Raw genomic sequence first — 23746 nt, 5'->3', positions numbered from 1 at the left:
GATGGAGGAAACATGCATGCCAGGATGGAGGAAACATGCATGCCAGGATGGAGGAAACATGCATGCCAGGATGGAGGAAACATGCATGCCAGGATGGAGGAAACATGCATGCCAGGATGGAGGAAACATGCATGCCAGGATGGAGGAAAGAATACATGTCAGGATGGAGGAAACATGCCTGCCAGGATGGAGGAAACATGCACGTCAGGATGGAGGAAACATGCACGTCAGGATGGAGGAAACATGCATGCCAGGATGGAGAAAACATGCCTGCCAGGATGGGGGAAACATGCCTGCCAGGATGGGGGAAACATGCCTGCCAGGATGGAGGAAACATGCCTGCCAGGATGGAGGAAACATGCCTGCCAGGATGGAGGAAACATGCCTGCCAGGATGGAGGAAACATGCCTGCCAGGATGGAGGAAACATGCCTGCCAGGATGGAGGAAACATGCATGCCAGGATGGGGGAAACATGCATGCCAGGATGGGGGAAACATGCCTGCCAGGATGGAGGAAACATGCATGCCAGGATGGGGGAAACATGCATGCCAGGATGGAGGAAACATGCATGCCAGGATGGAGGAAACATGCATGCCAGGATGGAGGAAACATGCATGCCAGGATGGAGGAAACATGCATGCCAGGATGGGGGAAACATGCATGCCAGGATGGAGGAAACATGCATGCCAGGATGGGGGAAACATGCATGCCAGGATGGGGGAAACATGCATGCCAGGATGGAGGAAACATGCATGCCAGGATAGGGGAAACATGCATGCCAGGATGGAGGAAACATGCATGCCAGGATGGGGGAAACATGCATGCCAGGATGGAGGAAACATGCCTGCCAGGATGGAGGAAAGAATACATGTCAGGATGGAGGAAACATGCCTGCCAGGATGGAGGAAACATGCATGCCAGGATGGAGGAAACATGCCTGCCAGGATGGAGGAAACATGCCTGCCAGGATGGAGGAAACATGCATGCCAGGATGGAGGAAACATGCCTGCCAGGATGGAGGAAACATGCCTGCCAGGATGGAGGAAACATGCACGCCAGGATGGAGGAAACATGCACGTCAGGATGGAGGAAACATGCACGCCAGGATGGAGGAAACATGCATGCCAGGATGGAGGAAACATGCATGTCAGGATGGAGGAAACATGCATGCCAGGATGGAGGAAACATGCACGTCAGGATGGAGGAAACATGCATGCCAGGATGGAGGAAACATGCATGCCAGGATGGAGGAAAGAATACATGTCAGGATGGAGGAAACATGCCTGCCAGGATGGAGGAAACATGCACGTCAGGATGGAGGAAACATGCACGTCAGGATGGAGGAAACATGCATGCCAGGATGGAGGAAACATGCCTGCCAGGATGGGGGAAACATGCCTGCCAGGATGGGGGAAACATGCCTGCCAGGATGGAGGAAACATGCCTGCCAGGATGGAGGAAACATGCCTGCCAGGATGGAGGAAACATGCCTGCCAGGATGGAGGAAACATGCCTGCCAGGATGGAGGAAACATGCATGCCAGGATGGAGGAAACATGCATGCCAGGATGGGGGAAACATGCATGCCAGGATGGGGGAAACATGCCTGCCAGGATGGGGGAAACATGCCTGCCAGGATGGAGGAAACATGCCTGCCAGGATGGAGGAAACATGCCTGCCAGGATGGAGGAAACATGCCTGCCAGGATGGAGGAAACATGCCTGCCAGGATGGAGGAAACATGCATGCCAGGATGGAGGAAACATGCATGCCAGGATGGGGGAAACATGCATGCCAGGATGGGGGAAACATGCCTGCCAGGATGGGGGAAACATGCATGCCAGGATGGAGGAAACATGCATGCCAGGATGGGGGAAACATGCATGCCAGGATGGAGGAAACATGCATGCCAGGATGGAGGAAACATGCATGCCAGGATGGAGGAAACATGCATGCCAGGATGGGGGAAACATGCCTGCCAGGATGGAGGAAACATGCATGCCAGGATGGAGGAAACATGCATGCCAGGATGGGGGAAACATGCATGCCAGGATGGGGGAAACATGCATGCCAGGATGGAGGAAACATGCATGCCAGGATAGGGGAAACATGCATGCCAGGATGGAGGAAACATGCATGCCAGGATGGGGGAAACATGCATGCCAGGATGGAGGAAACATGCCTGCCAGGATGGAGGAAAGAATACATGTCAGGATGGAGGAAACATGCCTGCCAGGATGGAGGAAACATGCATGCCAGGATGGAGGAAACATGCCTGCCAGGATGGAGGAAACATGCCTGCCAGGATGGAGGAAACATGCATGCCAGGATGGAGGAAACATGCCTGCCAGGATGGAGGAAACATGCCTGCCAGGATGGAGGAAACATGCACGCCAGGATGGAGGAAACATGCACGTCAGGATGGAGGAAACATGCACGCCAGGATGGAGGAAACATGCATGCCAGGATGGAGGAAACATGCATGTCAGGATGGAGGAAACATGCATGCCAGGATGGAGGAAACATGCACGTCAGGATGGAGGAAACATGCATGCCAGGATGGAGGAAACATGCATGCCAGGATGGAGGAAACATGCACGTCAGGATGGAGGAAACATGCATGCCAGGATGGAGGAAACATGCACGCCAGGATGGAGGAAACATGCACGCCAGGATGGAGGAAACATGCACGCCAGGATGGAGGAAACATGCACGTCAGGATGGAGGAAACATGCCTGCCAGGATGGAGGAAACATGCCTGCCAGGATGGAGGAAACATGCATGTCAGGATGGAGGAAACATGCCTGCCAGGATGGAGGAAACATGCCTGCCAGGATGGAGGAAACATGCCACGATAGGGTACATGTATCAGGAAGGGGTACATTTACCTGGATGGGGTAAATTAACCAGGATTGGGAACATTTACCAGGAATGGGGTACATGCCGGGATGGGGGAACATTTACAAGGATGGGCAAGATGTCAGGATGGGGTACATTTACAAGCATGGGGGAACATGCAAGAATGGGTAACATTTACCAGGATGGAGGACATTTATCAGGATGGGGCCATGATGGGGACAAATATACCAGAATGTAGGAAATCTATATCAGGATGGGAGACATGTTTACCAGTAAGTGGCCAGGAAGGGGGACAGAACTACACAATGAAAGGGGAGGGGAGCAACTCGTACGTCTTTATGGGATTTTGAGATGTTCATACTTTGAAATGTAGATGTGGATTAAAGGGTGACCTCTGAATCCATTCCAGCTAAAATCTCTGTCTAATATGCTGCAATTTTTTTCCAGAAAGATCAATCCAACTGCTGTGTCTGGAAAGGGCAGGGGCTCAGCTTCCATGTGTGGTAAGCATGAGCGTGATACCCCCTGCTGAGGAGAAGACGGTAAAGGTAAGATTACAATCAATTCTTTATATAATAGGATTGGTTGGCACTTCAGAAAAAAAATTGGGTTTAGGGCTACAGTTTGGGCACTCGGCCTGTAAAAGGTTCGCCATGACTGGTATAGGGTATGCCTCAGTTTTATTCTACTAGCCTATACTACTACATTATATAGGGTGTATGCATTTTTCTGCTGTACTTTTGCACTTTATAGATGCAGTATACTTGCAGACTCTGATCAGGATAACTAACCTCTGATTTTGCTGGTGACATTTCGGTCGTACAGGGGCTGTTACACATACACTCTTCATTTAGGATAGTGCGTGTGGTCTTAAATATATTGCACCAGTCTATATGTTCCTTGTACTCAGGGGTCTGATCATCTCTGCCTGTGCTTATTGTTGCACTTTTTATATATACTGAAACACGCAAGCCTTGATCAGGGTTGCATCTCCTGGCTCTGTCTGTGATACTTTAGTCTCTTAGGGGTTTTTTCATCTATACTATTTACTATATTGATGTGAATTAATCGGAACAGGCTTGTTTTATCTTTGTCATCCTAAAAATGACAGCTCATAGCCCTTGAGGTACTGCTATTCCCTCTTTATACCATCTAAGGCTCTGCCCAAGCCTATATATTATAATTACATAACCTATATTGTACAGTTTAAAGTGCATACTGTGTAGCAGGTTACATTACTTATTTATGTAATATTTGTATGAGGGTTATCTGATATTTTTTTGTGTGATTCACTTTCACATTTATTACAAATGGTTTTTGGCTTGGGGATACAAGTCTGTTTTTAAATGTTTTTAATTGTTTTCATGTGCCTCTACTCCCAGTGAGGAGATTCATGTATTCTCTGTTTTTGTAATAAAGATTTATACTTTCATACGATTCAATTTTTTAGTGATCCCTTGATAGGTATACTCTTTTTCTTCTTTTTTCGTTTTGCCTTTCGTATACCTGGAGATCCCATAGGGTGGTGCCCTTCCTCCCCATAGTCTGTCTTTATGACTTTTGCAACCTTTTTGTTGCAAAACATTTTGATGGCATTTATTACAGAACACTTTTGGAGCCATAATTAGTAGGTGAAAGAACACCATAGCACCATAAACTGTCCACGACCAGGTTCTTCCCACAAGATTTCAGACATAGGAGTGAAAACAATTATCAAAAGAGTTCTCCAAGAGCCAAGGACCACCAGTGGAGAGCTACAGAAAGACCTTGAATCAATAGGTAAAATTGTTTAAAAGAAAACAATAAGTAATGCAAACAACCTCCAACCTGTATGCACGCTCACCACACGAGACTCCATTGCTGAACAAAAAGCTTGTTCAAGCACATGTAAAGTTTGCTCAATAACATTTGGACAAACCTGTGAAATACTGAATATAGTCTGGTCAGATGAGACCAGAGTTAAACTCTTTGGATGCCATAATACGTACCCTGTTTAGAGGCTAAATGCCTCCCCGTCACACCACCGGGCCCCGGGACCACCGACCCCTACCCACGGAGGGGAAAAACAACATCCCAGCTGCTCCCTACCATCGCTCCCGGGATCCCTGTCACCAGCAGTGGTGGTGCCCATCTTCACCACAACCCGTGGGTGGCGTCACGGACTAAATCCCCCAAACCAACCACCCCTTTCACTCACGGGCGAGGAGCGCCACTCGAGTCCCCGGATCCGGCCCACCGCTCGAGCCACCGAGCAGCAGCCGAAGCAGTGCCGGACCCGGACCTACAGTGAGGTTTGGAGATGGGAACAGCATGGTGTGAGGCTGTTTTTTGGCATTCGACACTGGCAAACTTCATATACCGGAAGGAAGGATGAATGAACAAATGTACCGAGACGTTCTTGATAAAAATCTGCTGCCATTTACCAGGAATTTGAAAATGAAATGAGGATGGACATCAAGACAATGATCCCAAACACACAGCCAAGGAACCTCTCAATTGGATTCAGAGAACGGAAATAAAACTATTAGAATGCCCAAGCCAAGCACCTGACCTGAATCCAATAGGCAATTTATGGAAGGAACTAAAGCTCAGAGTTTATATATATATATATATATATATATATATATATTATATATATGAGTTCTGAGTGTGTCAAGGTTGCTGTTGTAGCATTATTTTATTGAGTGTGTCAAGGTTACTGTTGTAGTATTATTTTATAGTGAAATGACTTACTTGTAAAAATGTTAGTCTTGCGAGAAAATCATTAACATAGCTTCCAAGAGGTTTAAGGCTTGGATAAGATTTTTTCATCCACATACCAGGAATCTTTCCTTTTAGGATGCTCATTACAACCTCCTCCAGGTCGGCAGACATTACCACCAAGCCCTGTTTTCGGTAAGAATAACAAAGTTTCAATTTTTATTTTGCAAATTTACAAAGCAAACCGTGTAAACAAAGCTTGATGTACATGCTGCTTAAAAAAGAACATGTCACTTCTGAAAACACTATATTTTTGCATATATGGGGTCTGCAGGTAAATAGCATTATAATGTTTCCAGGCTGCCTTATTGAAAGTGTGGCTACCAGGTGAAAATTACGGTAACATTTTTCCACCTGGAAGCCACCAGCTTTCAGTCATGGAGGTGTTCATGGACACATTTCTTGTAAATTTACATCATATATGTTCGTTAGATGTCGGGAAATGGTAAAAGGGACCTGAATAACCTTTAAACCACGTAAACATATACATACAATAAGGTTCCACCTCAGGTAAGGTAGACCCTGTGTACCACACCTTTACACTATTGTACAAAAGAAGAATTTAATCAAAACTGCAATAAATATCCTCCATCCAATTTCCTATAAGGATATTTGACAATTCAAAGAAAAAAGCAACACTATTAATGCTCTCCATATAGGCACCAAATATGTCTATAAGACGTATAAGATCCCAATGCAAATATAATATATCTGTACAACATTAGCATTCTGTGAAAAGAAGCAAATGAAAAGTACTAAATATGAATGCTTATGCAAAAATGATCCAATGTCAGAGTGTCACAATATGCAAGTGTGACCTACTGAAGTTGGGTAGGCAAGAAACCCCCCATGCATTTAGCCATCCCTATTAGTGGCTTTCTCTGGGGTTGACCCAGTTGTTGGATGCTGATGATTTACCAATTCCTCTGTCACCACTATCTGGACTGTATAGGACACTGATTTTGACTATCCACTGTGATACAGATGTATTGCAGCATACAGTGTGTCCACCCATATCCTGTCCACCGCCATTAACTTGAGAATGGCGGCAGCCATAGGAATAGAAGTGGTGTCTGGGTATAGTAAAGTAGCCATGCGCTAAGCAATGAAACCACCTATAGCGCCACCTGGTGACAAACAGCGGAGTTAGCATTTTTATCTCGAAAACGGAACGAGATAGAGAAAAAAAGTGAATTACAAAGTTGCAGGGCATCATCAATACGAATCGACACCTTGCATATAGAAATGCTATGATATGAAACCCATGACCCCCCAAAACATTGAATGCTAGTCACGCATATGGCGCTCATTTAACTTTTATGCTCAAAGTGGCCACCGTCAGCTGCAATGCACATCTGGACTCTGGACAGCACACTGTATCTTGCTGTACGTTGTGCAATATGATAGGTGACACGTTTGCACAAGCATTTGTGATACGTTGTCGTAGGTGCTGCAATGTTGGTGAAGGGGTCGCATACACCTGCTGTTTGATATGACCTCACAGAAAGAAGTCCAATGGGGTCAGGTCAGGTGAGCATGGAAGCCACTCCACTCAGCCACCATACCCAATGACTTGTAGAAAGGTCTCCATGAGGTATCGCTTCACTTCCGCAGCCTTGTGAGTTTTACACGTTCTAATCATAGCATTTCTGTATGCAAGGTGTCGATTCGTATTGAATTGATGATGCCCTACAACTTTGTAATTCACTTTTTTTTCTCTATCTCGTTCCATTTTCGAAATAAAAATGCTAACTTCGTTGTTTTCCACCAGGTGGCGCTATAGGTGGTTTCATTGCATAGCGCATGGCTACTTTACTATACCTAGACACCACTTCTATGCCTATAGCTGCCATCATTCTCAAGTTAATGGCGGTGGACAGGATATGGGCGGACACACTGTATAGTAGACACAATCAATTAATTGTATGCTCAAGTGCCATGTGGGACTAAAAAAAAAGTAAAATGAAAATATTATATAAAAAAATATATACAAATTTGCATCACTCCCTTTTTTCATTCAAAAATAAAGAAATTAAAAAAAATACAAAATTATTACACCCATAAGGTCAGTACATTATATGGTAAAGTGAATGGTGTAGTTCAAATATATAAATTGTTCCACACAAAAAAGCCCTCATATAGATATGTGGACGGAAAAATTAAATCACAAAAAATAAGATAGGCGTCTATTGCATTGATATAATAGCGATTTGTGAGCAGAACTGTAAATACAAGCAGAAATTGAATATTATATGATTCAAAAATTAAAAGTAACAAAAAATAACCTTTAATACCTCTCAATGAAAGAGTTTGCTACTTACTTTTATTGCTTTCTGTATGTTGACACAGGAATCTCTTATGGTGGAAAGCAATTTGTTAAATCGACCCATTTCTTGGACTAATACAGTATTCATACTTTGAGTGTAGGTGGTTGGGTATCTTCTTAGTGCAGCTTCGGTATCAAAGTTCAGTGGCAGTTTACTTAGGATATCACCAGATACTTCGTACACTGTTTCATCTGTCGATTTGCCACTACCTCCTGATGCCCGTGACTATGCACAAAGAACCAATTCAAATGAAAAATGTTTAGAAATTTTACAAACTCCAGAGTACTTTATATAATACAGTATTCCAAATAATTGACATTACTAAAATTTAGATACTGCTATTTTCACTTAAAGGGAGTCTGTCAGCAGGTTTTTGTTCTGGAATCTGATAACAGCATAATGTAGAAACAGAGAGCCTGAATTCATTTATGTATCACTTACTGGGCTGTTTGCTGTAGGTTTAATAGTATTCCTTTTTTGGCTGATGTAGATGTAGCAGAGCTAAGACTTCTGAGTTGTGTATAACCCCGATTAACAGCTTGCCTGTATACTCTGTGAATTGTCTGCAAGCTGCCAATCAGTGGTGGGGCATGGTTACATATATTAGCCTGACTATTCTGCATGTGAAACGTAGTCCTCTTATGATAATCTCCTGGTGACAAAACATTGATTGTATTAAACCTATAGCACACAGCCTAATAAGTGACACTGCTGCAATCAGGTTCTCTGCTCTCACATTATGGTTCTCTCAGATTAAATAGCACAAAGTTTCTGACAGATTCCCTTCAATGGCGTTATCTAAGTTCTTAAGTAGGTGAAATTCCGAAGAGCTTGTAAAAACAAGAAACCTTGCAATTTACCTTTTCAGATTTTTAATTTTATTGTGCCTGGTTCCCTAGCAATCTAGCACTACATCTACTCTATACTCTACACAGTCTGCTTATGCTGCTTAAACGCTGATTAGATTTCTGGATCCAACCAGTCTCCGTCCCCCTCCGCTTCTGCCATCATACTGAGGCACAGCTGCCTCTGATAGCAGCCTGCGAGAGTGCGGGGTTTGGACTAGCTGCACGACTACATTACTGATCTGAACTGTCAAGCTTCATGAGCACTCTGAACCCCCGACAGTCAGGAAGTTAGCAAGCAGAGGAGAGGTGTGCTCCTGAAGATACAACTCAAGAAAACCCTTTAAATCAGATTTAAGATATTATAATATTCAGGGGAATTATCATTCAATGAATGTAACAAAAATGTGAAGTATTATTAATGTGTACATAGAAAAGTTAAGGATGTAGTCAAATATAACAAATACTTCAATGTCTTGTATATTATGTCCAACCTCATGACTACAGCCAAAGTCCCATCTAAAACCATTCTGCTCATAAAGAGGCTATTCTATAACAGTGATACAAGGCTGATAATAATAAACCTATAAAAACTGATTCCAATGATGCTATGAAAGGACAGGCAGAAAGAAGGTGCTGATTTCTTTTCCCACAATGAGTGGTGGCTCATCTCTTTCATAATACTTTCAGCATTCCTTGATTTTCAGCATAAGCTGTCCCAGATTTAGCTCTAATACATATCATAAATTATCTTTTTTTTTTACAAAATCTTTTTTATTAAAATTCTGTACCATCAAGACTAAAAAGATTTACTTCATCTACATTTCATAAAAATAGCCTTAACACTTTGTAAAGAGAATAACCTCATATGACGGTGTATATCGCACCTTGTGTATGAATCATAGGCTAGTACATGTTTCTAGTAATATATAGTGTGAAATAAACCACAACCTCACATATTCCTAGTAATATATAATGTGAAATAAACCCCCACCTCATGTGTGTGAATCATAGGCTAGTACATAGTGTAGGAGCCATATGTGTAGGAGCCATAGACCGGCATATTTTGTCGTACTGTTAAATATACCACCACCTACTATAAGTTTAAGATAGCACTAGAGCTTCATCCCACAGGTACTGTATGTCAAAAGGAAGCTGCAATCATAGTTTTCTAATTAGAGTATCATTTAATCACATTATGATGCAAATATAGCCACAGTTTAGGTAGATTGGCATTAGAGTGCAAGTTATAGTTAAATCCAACTAATAAAATAAATATGTCGTGTTCGCATTCTCTGTTCTCTGTTAAAAAACCTTTAGCTACTGAAAAACTCGAGCTTCTATATATTCTTGTCAATAGTGTTGTAGAACTGTCACTATGCACTACGAGTATATGTATCATATTCGTGCACACACGTGTTACCCTACACTTATACAGGCCTTTTAAATGTTTTTCATCTTGTTCTTAATGGATTGCACAATACGACTTAGAGCAACAAGTTGGTCCACAAGGCTTTGAACTATTAGCTTATACAGTGCTTTGCGAAAGTATTCGGCCCCCTTGAATTTTTCAATCTTTTCCCACATTTCAGGCTTCAAACATAAAGATAACACTTTTAAATTTTATGGTGAAGAATCAACAACAAGTGGGACACAATTGTGAAGTTGAATGAAATTTATTGCTTATTTTAAATTTTTGTAAAAAATTAAAAACTGAAAATTGGGGCGTGCAATATTATTCGGCCCCTTTAAGTTAATACTTTGTGGCGCCACCTTTTGCTGCGATTACAGCTGCAAGTCGCTTTGGGTATGTCTCTATCAGTTTTGCACATCAAGAGAATGAAATTCTTGGCCATTCTTACTTTGCAAATAGCTGGAGCTGAGTGAGGTTGGATGGAGAGCGTTTGTGAACAGCAGTTTTCAGCTCTTTCCACAGATTCTCGATTGGATTCAGGTCTGGACTTTGACTTGGCCATTCTAACACCTGGATACATTTATTTGTGAACCATAACCATTGTAGATTTTGCTTTATGTTTGGGATCATTGTCTTGTTGGAAGACAAATCTCTGTCCCAGTCTCAGGTCTTTTGCAGACTCCAACAGGTTTTCTTCAAGAATGGTCCTGTATTTGGTTCCATCCATCTTCCCATCAATTTTAACCATCTTCCCTGTCCCTCCTGAAGAAAAACAAGCCCAAACCATGATGCTGCCACCACCATGTTTGACAATGGGGATGGTGGGAACAGCAGTTTTCAGCTCTTTCCACAGATTCTCGATTTGATTCAGGTCTGGACTTTGACTTGGCCATTCTAACACCTGGATATGTTTATTTGTGAACCATAACCATTGTAGATTTTGCTTTATGTTTGGGATCATTGTCTTGTTGGAAGACAAATCTCTGTCCCAGTCTCAGGTCTTTTGCAGACTCCAACAGGTTTTCTTCAAGAATGGTCCTGTATTTGGTTCCATCCATCTTCCCATCAATTTTAACCATCTTCCCTGTCCCTCCTGAAGAAAAACAAGCCCAAACCATGATGCTGCCACCACCATGTTTGACAGTGGGGATGGTGGATTGTGTGTTAAGGGTGATGAGCTGTGCTGCTTTATGCCAAATATATCGTTTGGGAATGTGCCCAAAAAGTTCAATTTTGGTTTCATCTGACCAGAGCACCTTCTTCCACATGTTTGGTGTGTCTCCCAGATAGCTTGTGGCAAACTTTAAACAACACTTTTTATGGACATCGTTGAGAAATGGCTTTCTTCTTGCCACTCTTCCATAAAAGCCAGATTTGTGCAGTGTACGACTGATTATTGTCCTATGGACAGACTCTCCCACCTCAGCTGTAGATCTCTGCAGTTCATCTAGACTGATCATGGGCCTCTTGACTGCATCTCTAACCAGTCTTCTCCTTGTTTGAGATGAAATTTTTGAGGGACGGCCGGGTCTTGGTAGATTTGCAGTGGTATGATACTACTTCCATTTCAATATGATCGCTTGCACGGTGCTTCTTGGGATGTTTAAAGTTTTGGAAATCTTTTTGCAACCAAATCCGGCTTTAAACTTCTCCACAACAGTATCATGGACCTGCCTGTTGTGTTCCTTGGTCTTCATGATACTCTCTGTGCTTTAAACAGAACACTGAGACTATGACAGTGGAGGTATGTTTATACGGAGACTTGATTACACACAGGTGGCTTATATTTATCATCATCAGTCATTTAGGACAACATTGGATCATTCAGAGATCCTCAATGAACTTATGGAGTGAGTTTGCTGCATTGAAAGTAAAGGGGCCGAATAATATTGCACGCCCCAATTTTCATTTTTTTATTATTTACAAAAATGTAAAATAAGCAATAAATTTAGTTCAACTTCACAATTGTGTCCCACTTGTTGATTCTTCACCATAAAAATTAAAAAATTTTTATCTTTATGTTTGAAGACTGAAATGTGGGAAAAGATTGAAAAATTCAATGGGGCCAAATACTTTCGCAAGGCACTGTATATGTACTATACCAAAACCAAATCCAGGATCAGGGTGTTTTGAATTTTAAGTTTCAGACTCATCCCTAATTTCAGGAAAGACCTATTGGGTCCTCCAGGAGCAGTGTACAATGACTTACATAGGTTGAATATAGATGTAGGCCTACCAAGTTCAAACTTTCTGGACTAGTTGTACTTTCTCTATCACTAAATTATTTATTACCCACAATAACAGATGTTTAACTTATTTATACCCCTTGCCCAAGGCTGAATGTTTCTGTTTTAACATGCACATCCTAAAGTTTAATAAGTTTTTGTTATTTGCCTACTCATTATGTAGGGTAGAAACTCTAAAGATAGAAAAATATGAAAAGCTCATTTCATTGATTTATTACCTATTATCCAAAAATAATAATTTATTTCTCATTGGTCGTTAAATACCAAACCTGAAATCCCTTAAGGTACACATGAATATAACTTTTTATATCAATTCTCATACCCCAGATTAAAAAGAAAAGTTTTATTATTTACCACTAAAATCCAACTTCACCCAAAAAAGACACAAAAATTGCAATAAGATACAAAAAATTACATTAAACTATATCACCATTATGTTAATCAACTATAATTGGCTCACAGGGCTATCCCTAGACTTGCCCTAATAAACGCCTACCTAGCAGCGGAGGATCACCCTAAATTAATTACGTGGCTCCACTCGTTGGAGGCTGCCCCTATTATGTTCCTATCTCACCCTAGATTCAAGCCCGAAGACCAAAGGAATTCAAGACAGATGGTAAAAAGATATAAACCTTATGATGTAGGAAGGGGAAGGTGAAAAAATAACAACAAAAAACACATGAGAAAACACGGTCTGTTGACCTGCTCAGCTGGACAGATGGTATATCCCTTAGTAATGGTTGGGAGACTTTTTTTGTGCAACCCAGATATTGATTTATGGGCCTGGGGACACCGCATTACGATTGCAGGATCCCTATATGGAGGACCATTAATCAGCATACTCATGGATCTCAACAATATGATAGTCTCTTGATGAACCCAATTACCAATAAGAAGGGGGGAAATGTGTCGAGGCAGAGACGGAAGAATGTTTTTTATCTAATTGGACAATTCTGACAGAGGTGCTCAGTTATGTGGAGGTAGTTCAATATCTCATATAGACTGTATAAGCACCAGGAACCTCTTCAGGTTAAATGTCAAAAAATCTGGATCCTTTGAACTGTTAAAGATCTATGGTTAATATGGCCATCTATTGGATTGTGTACAATGTAGAATATATTTTATGTCTACACAACCCATCATTAAGTATAAGTACCTTCTGCCTTGTGTCAAGCTTCCTTTAGGGGGCGCAGGGACTTAGTGGAGATAGAACTCCTATGTGCAGTAATACAAAAGCTCACCAAAGATCACTAGCACAATAGTAAGAGTAGTTAGACAAGCCAAAGTCAAACCAGGATGTAATGCCAATACAGGGGAAAGAGCAAGCCGAAGTCAAATGGAAGCAAGGGGGTCAAAAGCCAAGAAGTCGTGTAAAGAACTGAGAAGCAGTAGAGCTGTAGTCGGGACGTTACTGAGGTCAGAGGCCGGGAGAGCTTGTAAGTACAAAGATAGGGGTGGAGGCAGAGACATGGGATGGGACCAGGTTCAGGTTAAGAGGGCGGACAGACAGTATGGGGGAATGGAGGTCAGGGAGAGGAAAGCTGGGTAGCGGGACAGATCAGCAACTTACAGGAACCAGTGAACACGCTGCAGAGCAGGACCTATTACTGGTGGCGTTCCAGAAGCATCCATAAAATAATAAAGCGTCGAGAGTCCCAGAACAAGGCACGACTGATCAGACCCCTCCCACCTGACTTAACCTCATCAGAGCCAGGCTATAGTCATGACACCTTGGATTCCTTTGGTTTCCGAGCTTGAATCTAGGATGACATAATATTAGGGCAGCCTCTGATGAATGGGGGCATCTAATTAATTTAGGGTGATGCTCCACTGCTAGTTTATTTGGGCACATCTAGGGATAGCCCTGTGAGCCAATTAAAGTTAATTAACATAATGGTGATATAGTTTAATTTAATTATTTGTATCTTATTGCAATGTTTGTGTTTCTTTTTGGCTGAAATTGGATTTTAATGGTAAATAATAAAACTTATCTTTTTAATTTGTAGTATGAGAATTTAAATACATAATAATAAATAGATAAAGTGATGAAAAGGACCCTAGAAAATGTTATCTTCTACCTAGAGATGAGCGAATCGGTCGCGGTTCGGCTCAAACTTGGTTCCTCGAACGGAGGTCTAGCTCGAGTTCGGTTCTGCGAACCGCTCGAACCCATAGGAAACAATGGGAGGCAATCACAAACACATAAAAACACCTAGAAAACACCCTCAAAGGTGTCCAAAAAGTGACAACCAACTCACAAGACAACACAAACACATGGGAAAGTGACAAGAACAATTTCTCATGTGAAAACAAAACAGCATTACGAGGAAAAAGAGGAGGAGACAAAGATAAAGGCATGGCATGCCCTTCTAAAATGATGTAAAACACCGCAAGGTGAATCAAAGCGGATACTCCCTTTTTTCCAAAAATTAGGCCACACAGACACCCCTTCAGTGGCAGCACTTGTGCCCCAGTTGTACACTTCACAGGTAGATTTGCATCAAGCACATTCAAAAATACGCCATCCTTAACCGTCCCCAGGATGACACAGGGGTACGTAGCAAAGTCTTTGCTGAACCATGACTTGTTCATCTTGGCTCCTTTTTAAAAACACAGCAAGGGTTACTCCAAGCGGAGTCTCCCTTTTTTCCAAAAAGTGGACCACACAGACACCCCTTCAGTGGCAGCACTTGTGCCCCAGTCGTACACTTCACAGGTAGATTTGCATCAAGCACATTCAAAATACACAAGCCTTTACTCTCCCCAGGATGACACAGGGGTAGTAAAGTCCTTGCGGATCCATGACTTGTTCATTTTGATGAATGTTAGTCTGTCCACATTGTCACTGGACAGACGCGTGCGCTTATCTGTCAGTACACACCCTGCAGCACTGAAGACACGTTCAGAGACAACGCTGGCAGCTGGACATGACAAGATCTCCAAGGCGTAAGTGGAGAGCTCTGGCCATTTTTCAAGATTTGAAGCCCAAAATGAGCAAGGCTCCATTTGCAAAGTCATGGCATCGATGTTCATTTGGAGATACTCCTGTATCATCCTCTCCAGCTGTTGACTATGTGTCAGACTTGTTGTCTCTGGTGGCCTTGCAAATGATGGTCTAAAAAAATTATGAAAAGATTCAATAAAATTGCTGTTACCAGCACCAGATACGGTGCTGCTGGTACGGGTAGACTGTTGAATATGACGAGACCGTCCCATGTTTGTGAAGTTACAACTGGGAGATTCACTCCATGCACCATGGTTGTTTGGTGGAAAAGCCGAGCTAAGATCGAGTAACAGCTTTTGCTGATACTCCTGCATATGTGCGTCCCTTTCTATGGCTGGAATTATGTCACAAAATTTGGACTTGTACCGGGGATCTAATAGTGTGGCAAGCCAGTACGCATCATCACTTCTAATTTTGACAATACGAGGGTCATGTTGGAGGTAGTGCAGCAAGAAGGCGCTCATGTGTCTTGCGCAGCCATGCAGACCAAGTCCACGCTGTGTTTGTGGCATAGAGGTGCTAACCGTTCTTTCTTCCTCTGACATCTCCCCCCAACCTCTTTCAACTGAAATTTGACCAAGGTCTCCCTCATCTGCTGAGTCTTCCATGTCCATGGAGAGTTCTTCCTCCATTTCTTCATGTTCTCCTGCACCTTCCTCAACATTTTGCCTGCTACCATGCGCCCTTGTTGATCCCTGTCCCCCATGGCCCCATGCCTGCCGCCTTGGTGATGATGAACGTCTGGACCTTGGTGATGTTGTTGTCCCTTGCGCATATGAATCCTGTAGTTCCTCCCCTTCCTGTTGTCCCACCTCCTGACTCCAAATAGTGTGGAAGCGTGTGCTCCAGCATGTAAATGACTGGAATTGTCATGCTGATAATATCTTTGTCAGCGCTAAACATATTCGTCGCCATGTCGAAACTGTGCAGAAGGGTGCATAGGTCCTTGATCTGAGACCACTCCATCAGGGTGAGCTGCCCCACCTCTGCATCTCGTTGGCCCAGGCTATACGTCATGACATATTGCACCAGGGCTCGGCGGTGCTGCCACAGTCGCTGTAACATGTGGAGAGTCGAATTCCAGCGTGTCGGCACAACGCATTTCAGGCGATGAACCGGCAGGCCGAAAGAATTCTGGAGCGATGCAAGTCGCTCAGCTGCGGCGGTTGAATGGCGGAAGTGAGCAGACAGTTTTCGTGCCCTGTTCAGAAGGCCATCTAGGCCGGGATAGTGTGTTAAAAATTGCTGGACAACAAGGTTCAACACGTGAGCCATACAAGGCACATGTGTCACCTTGCCCAGGCGAAGGGCCGCACCCAGGTTTGCAGCATTGTCACACATGGCCTTACCAGGCTGCAGGTTGAGTGGAGGCAACCATTTACCAAACTCAGTCTCCAGAGCTACCCACAACTCAGCCGCTGTGTGACTCTTATTTCCAAGACATTTCAAGATAAAGACCGCCTGATGCCGTTGCGCTCTGCTGCCAGCATAGTAATGAGGGGTGTGTGATTCCTTCTGCGCAGTTACAACGCTGGTGGCCTGACCAGGCAGGCTTGGGGCGGAGGTGGAGGACCCAGACGAGGTTGGGGAGGCAGAAGCAGTGGAGGAACTTGGACAGACAGAGAATTGACACACAAGTCGTGGGGATGGCAAGTCTTGTGCAGCCGACCCTTCACCATCTATCACCATAACTACGCAGTGCCCAGTCAGCGACATGTAACATCCCTGTCCAGGCTTACTGGTCCAAGTATCCGTGGTGAAATGCACCCGTTCACACACAGAGTTTCTCAAGGAAGCGGTGATGTTGTGTGCGACATGCTGGTGTAGCGCAGGCACACCTTTCTTCGAGAAGTAGTGACGACTGGGCATCTGGTACTGGGGCACAGCAACAGACATAAGGTCTCTAAAATCCTGTGTGTCCACCAGGCGGAAAGGCAGCATTTCGGTAGCCAAGAGCTTACAGAGGGATAAAGTAAACCTATTAGCTTTGTCATGGGTCGCAGGAATTGGCCTTTTACTTGTCAATATCTGAGGGACAGAGATCTGGCTGCTGTGTGTAGACGGTGGTGAGTAGGGTGTCCCTGGAAAAATACAGGTTTGTGAGGAAAGTGCAGGCGTAGACATGATGTTGCCTTCATCCAACGTTGGTGCTATCGATGTCTGAGAGAGCTGTACACACGCACTTGTTTCCCCTTCCAAAACCAATTGAAGACCTACCAAGCAAACTGCCTGTTGCGGTTACAGTGGTGGAAGTTGTGCGTGGAAAACTAGGTGTGACAGCTGTCCCCACAGTCCTAGAAGATGAAGAGCGTGCGGATGCACTGGAAGAGGCAGGCGGTGGATGGTCCGCTCCACTAGGCCGCATTGCAGCACGGTTAGCTTCCCACTGTAACATATGATATTTATTCATGTGACGATTCATGGAAGAAGTTGTCAAACTGCTGAAATTTTTGCCTCTACTAACAGATTGCCGACAAATTTTACAGATCACATGATTTGGGTGATCCTTTGCAAGGTCAAAAAAGGACCAGGCTAGGCAAGGCTTAGAGGACATGCGACCTGCTGAGCCACCCCGACTAGTGCTCAGAGGCAGAGTGGTGGCTGAGGATGCAGTTGTAGACGTGCTACCAGTACTCCTCCTCTGTGCAGGAAGGCGCAAGGTAACTTCGTAGTCAGTTGCATCCTCCTCCAACGCCTCTGTTGACCTCCTCGAGTGCCTGACTGTGGGTTGACAGTAGGTGGGATCTAGAACTTCCTCATCAAGCATTGTGTTTGCACTCCCCTCACCCTCAGACCGAGCCTCTTCCTGCCCTGACCGAATATTTAAGTTGTCATCCCAATCTGGTATCTGCGTCTCATTGTCATTCATTGTCCTCATTGTTCCTCATTGTCTATAACAACAGGTGTTACAGTTTGTGAATAAGGGTCAACATTATGCTCAGAACTTGGTCATCACGGCCTGAATCTGAGTCCCAAAGGTTCTGGGCATCACTGCAGAATTTTTCCTGGTCTGTACTCACTGTAGCTCAGGAGCAGACCTCTGATTCCAGGCTATAGTGTGACTGAACAGCTCTGCAGACTCAGCCATCTCTGTTCCACCATACTGTGCAGGGCGGATGGAGACTTGAGAGCTGGGAGAAAGCAAGTGTGATTGGGATGACAACTCAGGTGGACTGGTTTTTTTTTTGATGCAGTAGTTGAGGTGGAGGAGAGGGCACTTGTTGGACCACTTGAGATCCATTCAAGCATGTTCTTTTTTTGGGCATCATCTACCTTTGTTCCAGTTGTTCATGTCCGTAAAAAAGGGAGCACATCGGATTGTCCACGGAAAGTAGTAGACATCTTACTTTTGCTGGAAAATGGCCTATCTTCAGCAGATGTTAATGTAGCTTTGCCACCTTCCCCACGGACACAAACTTTTTTCCTTTTCCAACACACCTGTTCCCCTTTCCACCAGCATCTGTCATTTTGCCACTCATTTTGATTGTGACAAGATTGTCCACTTAAAATGTGGTAGTAAAAATTGAGAGGTGGTGTAGATTGCAGAGGTGGTCTAGCTTTATTGACAGCAGAAGAAACAACATAGACTATCCCTGACAATACAACTATGGCCCTTAAACTGGCAGCACAGTTTTCAATTATAATAGCTTAGTAAAAATGAGCTTGAGGGTGCAATGCAGAGGTGCTGGAAATAGCTTGGCACCAGTGGGACACTACTGAAGTCCAACAGCCACTTTTAGAATGCCACTAAGTTTCCTCAGTGTTTGCTATTATAATGGCTTAGTAAAAATGAGCTTGAGGGTGCAATGCAGAGGTGCTGGAAATAGCTTGGCACCAGTGGGACACTAATGAAGTCCAACAGCCACTTTTAGAATGCCACTAAGTTTTCTCAGTGTTTGCTATTATAATGGCTTAGTAAAAATGAGCTTGAGGGTGCAATGCAGAGGTGCTGGAAATAGCTTGGCACCAGTGGAACACTAATGAAGTCCAACAGCCACTTTTAGGATGCCACTAAGTTTCCTCAGTGTTTGCTATTATAATAGCTTAGTAAAAATGAGCTTGAGGGTGCAATGCAGAGGTGCTGGAAATAACTTGGCACCAGTGGGACACTAATGAAGTCCAGCAGCCACTTTTAGGATGCCACTAAGTTTTCTCAGTGTTTGCTATTATAATGCCTTAGTAAAAATGAGCTTGAGGGTGCAATGCAGAGGTGCTGGAAATAGCTTGGCACCAGTGGGACACTACTGAAGTCCAACAGCCACTTTTAGAATGCCACTAAGTTTCCTCAGTGTTTGCTATTATAATGGCTTAGTAAAAATGAGCTTGAGGGTGCAATGCAGAGGTGCTGGAAATAGCTTGGCACCAGTGGGACACTAATAATGTCCAACAGCCACTTTTAGGATGCCACTAAGTTTTCTTAGTGTTTGGTATTATAATGGCTTAGTAAAAATGAGCTTGAGGGTGCAATGCAGAGGTGCTGGAAATAGCTTGGCACCAGTGGGACACTAATGAAGTCCAACAGCCACTTTTAGGATGCCACTAAGTTTCCTCTGTGTTTGAAATTATAATGGCTTAGTAAAAATGAGCTTGAGGGTGCAATGCAGAGGTGCTAGAAATAGCTTGGCACTAGGGGGACACTACTGAAGTCCAACAGCCACTTTTAGGATGCCACTAACTTTCCTCAGTGTTTGTTATTATAATGGTTTAGTAATAATGAGCTTGAGGGTGCAATGCAGAGGTGCTGGAAATAGCTTGGCACCAGTGGGACACTAATGAAGTCCAACAGCCACTTTTAGAATGCCACTAAGTTTTCTCAGTGTTTGCTATTATAATGGCTTAGTAAAAATGATCTTGAGGGTGCAATGCAGAGGTGCTGGAAATAGCTTGGCACCAGTGGGACACTACTGAAGTCCAACAGCCACTTTTAGGATGCCATTAAGTTTCCTCAGTGTTTGCTGTTATTATGGCTTAGTAAAATTGAGCTTGAGGGTGCAATACAGAGGTGCTGGAAATAGCTTGGCACAAGTGGGACACTAATGATGTCCAACAGCCACTTTTAGGATGCCACTAAGTTTTCTCAGTGTTTTCTATTATAATGGCTTAGTAAAAATGAGCTTGAGGGTGCAATGCAGAGGTGCTGGAAATAGCTTGGCACCAGTGGGACACTAATGAAGTCCAACAGCCACTTTTAGGATGCCACTAACTGGCAGCACTCTTTTCAATTAAAATGGCTTTGCAAAAATATGCAGGAGGGGAGAATGCAGAGGTGGTGGGACTTGCTTGGCACAAGTGCCACAATAATGGAGGACAGCAGCCACTCTTTGAATGGCACTAACTGGCAGCACTCTGCAATTAAAATGGCTTTGTTAAAAAGGGTAGGAGGGTACAGTGGCCGGGTTGTGGGTCAGTGTAGAGGAAAGGAAGCCTCACTTTCTATCCCTCCTAATGGTGAAATGCAGCAAGGAATTCCCTGAGCTTAGCTACACAGACGCTGTTATCTGTAGCTGTTAAAAACTGTTTCCACGGACCTGACTGTCACCTACGGCTCTGAGCCGGATGAAATGAGCCCTGAAAAGAGCTGAATAAAACTTCTATCCCTAATCTGTAGAGCGCTGTGTGTAGAGCGTACACAGCAGGATCGGCGGCAGGAGCTGCGTCAGCGGTGACTGTCACCCAGACGCAGAAGGCAGATAATGGCGTCCAGACGGGAAAATTGCCGTATTTATAATGCAAGGACATGTGACATGGACAGCCTATGACACATGCCCTTGCTTGTCTGGCAAAAAGTCTACTTAGCTGTGTGTGTGTCTGGGATTGGCTGACATGCTGGCCCGCCCCACTACATGCGCGCTTAGGGAAAGAAGAAAAGAAAAAAAAAATGGCGATCGCCATTATCCCAGCAGCAGTGATCTGAACGCGCGGTCCCCGCACACTATACGCTGAAATTTCATAATAGTGTGAATCACAGAGTGACTTACACTATTACAGCGAAAAGCCAGCTAGTAATTAGCTTGGCTTTTTGCTGATAGAACCGTTCTCGAACGTAACTCGAGCTAACGAACTTTTAGCAAAAAGCTCGAGTTCTAGTTCGATCTAGAACACCCCCCAAAATCACTCGAACCGCGAACTGGAGAACCACGAACCACAAACCGCGCTCAACTCTACTTCTAACTTGGACTACACATGAACATAATTTCAAGCTACCTGCTTGGTGTACTGGTGGTAAGGTGCATTTATTCAGCCTTGGAAATAGTTAATGAATGTTTGTAAAACCACTTGTTTCCAAATATTGGTGATAGGATCATTTATGCCAACATGAAAATAATATTTATCAGTAGCACATCACTCCGTGTAAACAGGGAATGTGCTGTCCATAACGTGATGCTATATATATAGGTTAAAGAAGAATGTGTAACTGATCATTCTTTTCCATTGCTATTCATTGACCTGTATAAAAAGGCCAATAAACAACACTGGTTGACTTGTGCTTAGTAGATTACTTCTTTTTCATATAATAAGGATTTGGCTAAGTGCCATCACACGCTATACAGTGCAATCTGCCAGTAAACCTGTGGATGTATGTTAAATAGATTGCTAAAAACCTCTTGGTATTATATAGTAATGAAGGAAATAAAAATAAGTGCCATAAAGTATATCAAAGTACAATTAAAACTTTTTACTTACACTACTATCACTCTGAAAGAAAAAGAAGTTAAAATAAAAACAATATAACTTGTGATACTTAATGTTTGATCATTAAACAGATGTGACATCAAACCAATATAAACACTTAAATTGGTTTTAGAGGATGTGCAAATACTTGGCAAGCAGATGGAAATGAAATAAAAAGAAGTAACATTACACCCTATGACCTTTGTTAATTTTCTTGCAGTCATGATGTACCATTCAGCCTTTGCTGCCAGCCGCTGACTGAAGTGGTGTTGGGCTGTACAATGCACCAGCACAGGCGTGAGTGTTCGGCTGGAGTGGTCAGCTGCGTGGACAGCAAGTCACCATAGCAGGAAAATAACAAATAATGTCTGGGACTGCAAAATGGTTGCACTGGAGCTTCAGACATTTATTGGGTAAGTAATGGTTTCTTTTTTATATTGTATACCATTTCCTTCATTTAGCCTAATTTTTCCCATTCCTAGAAAAGCCCTTTAACCTGCTGGCACAAACTAATAACCTTAACTTTAATCAGCTGAAAATTGCTTCTTCACAGTCACTGTGACAGCAACTATGGTCTCCTCCTTGAATACAACCAATGTCGAGAAAAATTACTGAGATGTTGGTTGGCTGAGATCAAGGAAGTACAAAAAAAAGACAGTTTGCACTCTGATAATGCTAAAGTATGGAAACCATGAATGTGTGACCATGGACCTGCATTACTGCTAAGGAAAATCTAAGAAAAATTAGATATTTAGCATATATAAATGGCCATTTGTATATCTGCCCAGTTGCCACGTCACGGCATATCTCGTAACTGGGTATGTACATTATGCTGAAGCCTCTCTCTGGGTTAAAAACCTCCTGTGTATGGGCAAGTAGGAACCTGCTATATAGGATAAGATTACTTGTAGCAAGTGGGGGAGGGGTGCACGGTTAGAAGGTATGACCCTTTTAATATAGACAAAAAGACTGACTGCACTCACCAAACTGACGTGTGAACAGGTGCATAAATGAACATGACATAAAATACAAAAAAATGTTCTCTATATTAAGAGGGTCATACCTTCTGACCGTGCACCCCTCCCCCACTTGCCACAGGTAATCTTATCCTATATAGCAGGCTCCTACTTGCCCATACACAGAAGGTTTTTAACCCAGAGAGAGGCTTCAGCATAGTGTAGGTACCCAGTTACGAGATATGCCGTGACGTGGCAACTGGGCAGATATACAAATGGCCATTTATATATGCTAAATATCTCCTTTTTCTTAGATTTTCCTTAGCAGTAATGCAGGTCCATGTTCACACATTCATGGTTTCCCTACTTTAGCATTATCAGAGTGCAAACTGTCTTTTTTTTGTATTTTTTGTCATGTTCAGTTATGCACCTGTTCACACGTCAGTTTGGTGAGTGCAGTCAGTCTTTTTGTCTATATTAAGGAGATCAAGGAAGGGCAGTGTACATATTTATTAAAGATTCACGGGAACCTACTCCAGCCACCACATTAGTAGTCCATAACCGACGAACGAGAGCCCACTGCATCCTCCCTGATGGAATCATTGGCACATTTCCTGATATGTAGACTGGGAGTTGAATCATCCTTATCGTGTGACATATATAT

The 23746-nt window shown here is 43.3% G+C and overlaps 1 protein-coding gene and 1 long non-coding RNA gene across 2 annotated transcripts in view; one reads left to right on the top strand and one right to left on the bottom strand.

Moving 5' to 3' along the window:
• DNAH7 (dynein axonemal heavy chain 7) overlaps nt 1-23746 on the bottom strand; it is an 880767-nt gene that overhangs the window by 72308 nt on the left and 784713 nt on the right. Inside the window, exons 60-61 of the mRNA XM_075317837.1 lie at nt 7940-8170; nt 5592-5744 (exon numbers count right to left, since the gene is read on the bottom strand). Coding sequence (XP_075173952.1) covers nt 5592-5744; nt 7940-8170 — 384 coding nt within the window. The remainder of the gene's footprint in view (nt 1-5591; nt 5745-7939; nt 8171-23746) is intronic.
• Nucleotides 22428-23746, top strand: part of LOC142245259 (uncharacterized) — a 53550-nt gene continuing 52231 nt past the window's right edge. Inside the window, exon 1 of the long non-coding RNA XR_012724754.1 lies at nt 22428-22539. This is a non-coding gene — a long non-coding RNA (uncharacterized LOC142245259). The remainder of the gene's footprint in view (nt 22540-23746) is intronic.

Source organism: Anomaloglossus baeobatrachus, chromosome 7 (genome assembly GCF_048569485.1).
Source record: "Anomaloglossus baeobatrachus isolate aAnoBae1 chromosome 7, aAnoBae1.hap1, whole genome shotgun sequence".
NCBI lineage: Eukaryota > Metazoa > Chordata > Amphibia > Anura > Aromobatidae > Anomaloglossus > Anomaloglossus baeobatrachus.
The sequence above is the reverse complement of the archived record's forward strand: the minus strand, read 5'-3'. Positions and strand labels throughout refer to the sequence as shown.